The sequence below is a fragment of the Littorina saxatilis genome, linkage group LG8 (genome assembly GCF_037325665.1).
Source record: "Littorina saxatilis isolate snail1 linkage group LG8, US_GU_Lsax_2.0, whole genome shotgun sequence".
Lineage (NCBI taxonomy): Eukaryota > Metazoa > Mollusca > Gastropoda > Littorinimorpha > Littorinidae > Littorina > Littorina saxatilis.
Window position 1 is genome coordinate 13,622,997 of NC_090252.1, and position 5,000 is coordinate 13,627,996.

At 41.6% G+C, this 5,000-nt stretch overlaps 1 protein-coding gene across 1 annotated transcript in view; it reads right to left on the bottom strand.

The window, feature by feature from the left end:
- LOC138972838 (uncharacterized) overlaps nucleotides 1-2,112 on the bottom strand; it is a gene marked incomplete in the record, with an annotated part of 5,885 nt that extends 3,773 nt beyond the window's left edge. Inside the window, 1 exon segment of the mRNA XM_070345506.1 lies at nucleotides 1,783-2,112. Within this exon segment, the coding sequence (XP_070201607.1) occupies nucleotides 1,783-2,080 (298 nt within the window).
- Between the last annotated feature and the right edge of the window lie 2,888 nt (nucleotides 2,113-5,000).

Genomic DNA, 5,000 nt, shown 5'->3' on the forward strand with positions numbered 1-5,000 from the left:
TCTCACACCGCCCCGTCCCTGTACTCACTCCTCCATCCACATCTGAATTTCGTTCCGCTGCCAGACTTGTCGATTTTACAGACGCTCCAGGGGGGGGATGTCGGGTCGCTGCGGTAGGCTACCCTCGGAAGATGACACTGCACTTCTGCTGAGTCACTTCGACGGTGTTCAGTAGTGGGTCTGTCCCGAGCTAACGGACGCAGCCCACTACCTACTATGCCCTACAAACGACATTTACTTTAAGTCGCGGAGCCAGACTGAGTGAGCAGACCGCCACCACGTCCCTCCGTCGACCCCCCAGAACGTCACACGTTGAAGACTGGCAGCAGAACTACTATTCAGGGAAGGATCGAACAGGAACACCGAGACCAAGGTCACCATGAGAGCTCCGGGCATGAAGGGCCACACAAGCAAGGACAATCAGTTTTATATTTTGGGTGATTAATGAGATGAGGATGATTATGATGATGCTTTGGATTTCCAATTTGGTTTGTGAGACTACGTGACAGGGCAGCACTCTACGCTTACTGTCATAATATATCCTGGCGTCAACCAGGCCCGAGAACTGCCGCACCTGCGGTGTTGGTCAGGTACACAGAACCTGAGCATCCTCAAAGTCGCATTTGTTAAGTGAATGACACTCGGCTGTGTGATCCCTTCCCATAGGAACCATAGCACTTCCACTCTGGGTAGGAGTTGACCGTAGCCCGAAAAACCCACATGACCCTGATGGGATTCGAACCCACGACCTCCCGGCCCGCAGCCCGATGCGCTAACCACTGCGCTACGGGGGCCGGTGAGTCGCATTATACTTGTTCGAGTCTAGATATCGGACCCTATTGCTACGCTAAAAGCACAATAGCGTTTATATTGCTATTCTGACATTATATTCTGTGTTGAAAACATGTTTTTGTCAGCAACAACTACCAGAATGGTTGATGTTGCCTAATGCAGACGACGGTTTAGTGTGCATATCCCTGTGCGCATGTATCCGCGAAAACCATCGAACATTGAAAAACCCACCGGCATGTATACGGAAAAGACCGGATGTTTCGCATTAAGTCAATATGCCAGTTTTTATATGACGTCACGTATAATTCTTGCTTACTATAATTCTATGTTCGAAAGTCTGACTTATGTTGGGCATTCGCGTGATGAAGACTGCAGTTAATCTGTGAATAGTAAGAGAATAAGGATTGTCTCAGAAAAAAAGTCAACGGCTAAAAAATAATGTGCGGTTTTTTTTTTAAATTTTTTTTTTTATTTGTTTTACCAATATAGATGTACAATTAACAGCATTGTTTTCATCAACAAAGGTCACAGACATGATGTCAGCGAGAGTGCGCACACAAGTCAAACACAAAGAACACGACATGCAAAACAACATTAAACGCCATAGCACAATAGGAATAGATGCCTCTCGGGTATACTAACTTCCTTGTGTATATAACGTTTGTTAGAGATGATATTTTAAAATCATACACATGAATAGCTGCTGTCTATATCTTTGGGAATAAAGCAAAACAAAACACCCAAGGTAGGGCATTTTAGTATCCAACTAATTGATTACAAACCATGTCATTTTTTTGATAACTAAGTATATATGATCATGTATGGATGGAAAAGTGTATGCATTGAGGGATACATGTTTATGAATGAAAAGCCCCACAACGATGTGCATGGGGAAAAACAAATACAAATAACATATTTTGGAAGTTTGTTTGGCGGATAAAGTCAAGTCTATACCGTGTGAACTTCAGGCCTAACAAGCTATAAACTCACCCTGAACATCAAATTGGATCTCCGTTTTGAAGCCATCCCCAGTCAGCCAGACCCAGATTCCCTCGTCTGCTTTGCTCACAGTCTTGGACATCTCAGCAAGCCAGCCGTCCGAGCTCTCTTCTACGCAAGTACAACTCGTCTTATTAGTGGAAGAACATCTTCGCCGCGTAAACTCAAACACACAGAGTTCTTTGTTCTGCGGGTTCTGCACATGGACGTAGAGCCTTTCATTCCAATCGGGGTTGCAGTAGACGAAGTGGACACGGACGGTAGAAAGTTCAGTCGCCGTGACAACCATGCGTGGAGAAATCTCAGGGAAGCGTAAGTGCCCGCCTGCAATTTAATCGTTAAGATAAGAATTTGTATTTTTTTAATGAATAACTTATAATCTTTTATCTGAAAAGATCCAGATAAAATGCCCCAAGGTTAGTTTCGCATTATTGGGTGCGGTGCGTTGCTGTTATTATTCTGTGTTCAACTTTCGCGAATTTTTTAAAAGGGAATTCTTCTGTCAAACCACATTGTTCTTAAAAAAAACATTAAAAAAAACAGTTTTACTAATGCAATTTGTGTTGATGTTGTTCACAATATGACGCCTTTTCTTTGGACAGTGTTTGCAGTAAAAATAACTTGAATTAACATAATTCAATAGTGAATGTTTCCAGTATCATAAATTGTATAACCCGATGGAAAAGTATTGTTTGCTTTGCCGTCGAGTATATTTATCTTCATTTTATAGTGAATGACCAGTAAAATACAATTGTGGAGATTTACTTTTTTCTGTTCACGTTGAGCCCTAGAATATAAACTGTCTTAGATAAACTTAACATGAATTGAATGTTAAAACTGATAAATTAACTTCAAACGGGCTGACTGAACGACTAAGTATAAAAAATACACGGCTTATCTAAAATAAGCTCCAAACGTATTAAATAGTTAAACGATGTTGTGTGTTGATTGTATCAAGTTAACATTGAAGTATATAACTATTATGAAATGTTACACAATATAAATGTTTTCAGCTATACTAAAGAAGATACAATTACACCCGAGCGTCTGATTGTAACAGCATCATTTGTTACTACATTGAAGACGACACATTTAGACTTATGATGAGTATTTACTTACATGGATGGTAAGAGCTGCAAAATGTCGCACATGGCACTACCACAAATAACTGCAACAGCAATTGGTAAGACCAAATCGCACGGGAACCAAGAGGATCCGCCATTCTTTGCAGCGAATGTTCATCTATGTGTAACAGGGTGGTCATCGAACACCAAGTGATTTATCATGTCAGCTGATATTTTGTTCAAGTTGGGATGAAAACAGTGAGCTGATTGTCTTTCAACATTGGTTCGAGAGTTGAACTGCAATATGTGATGTGTGTGACATAGTTAATGTGATCACTTGTGTGTGTGTGTGTGTGTGTGTGTGTGTGTGTGTGTGTGTGTGTGTGTGTGTGTGTGTGTGTGTGTGTGTGTGTGTGTGTGTGTGTGTGTGTGTGTGTGTGTGTGTGTGTGTATTTGCTTACTCCTTTGAATGACATCTTAAATATGATTCACCATACGGAGACGCTAAATTCAAGTAACCTTTAGACGTATCATATGTCGTATCACTTCACATATTCACAAGGCTTTTAGAGAGACCATACGCGTGCATTGGGAAACATACAGTTGCCGCTTTTCTCGAGTATATTTATCTTTTTATTAACCAAAATAAAGGTAAAAATGTTGTCTTATCAAATATGATGTTTAAGTAAATATAAGGTACAAAACAACACACGCATACACACACACACACACACACACACACACACACACACACACACACACACACACACACACACACACACAAACATACACACACACACACATACACACACACACACACATACATACACATACACACGCAAACACACACGCACTCATACACACACACATACACACACACACACACACACACACACACACACACACACACCACCCATGCATACACACACACACACGCGCACATACACACACACCCCCCCCACACACACACACACACACACACACACACACACACCCACACACACACACATGAACAACATGCATAACGGTAACGAATGTAGCATATTTACTTTCCCTGAGCATGTTCAGTCTATTCGGAACATACATACATACATACATACATACATACATCCATACATCAATACATACATGCATACATACATACATACATACATACATATGTCACAGTGGAAAGTGGAATCCAGAGGAATCTGAGATACCCCTAGGGGAAAGTAGAATTCCAGTTTCCCCTCGAGGAAACTGGTATTCTACTTTCCTCTGGATTATTGCCAGATGAAACTGGAATTCCAGTTTCCTCTAGGGGAAACTGAAACTCAATCTCTAGGGGAAAGTAGAATTCTACTTTGCCCTAGTGGAAACTGGAATCAGACTAAAACAATCACAATGGAAAGTGGAATTCAGAGGAGAATTCTACTTTGCCCTAGTGGAAACTGGAATCAGACTTGAAAATTGCTTAATGTTGTGCCAGATTTTACTGGACTTAGAACTTGTTTTATTTCAACACAAGGTATTGAGTGAATGTCAAATTATTTACCAGTTTTCCAGGTGTATTCTAATTGCCACGACTTGAGATCACGAATTCGTGAATACAACTCCATTAAGCTGTACTGAAGCAATAGAGTGTTCCTTGGTGAGAACAAATTGTGAGCACTGGTTCACACAAAAGGGGAAGTTGCTGACACAGATCTCAGTTTGACAGCCAAGAGAGAAGCAGAGGACAGTATGGAGATTAACGGTGACAGTGGTGACCAGCAACAAAAAGCAAACTTCTACCAGCAATTGGATGCGCACATACAAAAACTGAATGTGAACAATAGAGAGACTTTTTGCCTGCCCCAAAACAAATACAACAAAGTTCTGCGGGTGCTCAGTTTGGACAAGAAGGAGGCATGTCCAGAGGGTCAAAAATTCAAACATTGGGCCAAAAAGCTGTACAAGCTCGGGATGGTCGGCTCGCAGAATATAATATTTTGTGTGTGTGTGTGTGTGTGTGTGTGTGTGTGTGTGTGTGTGTGTGTGTGTGTGTGTGTGTGTGTGTGTGTGTGTGTGTGAAAGAGTCAAAGTAGTGAGGTATCACAGTTGGAGAGTCTTGCGGGTGAACTTTCCATGTCTGGGAGTCAGAGTGACGGGTTTTCGCAGCCTGGG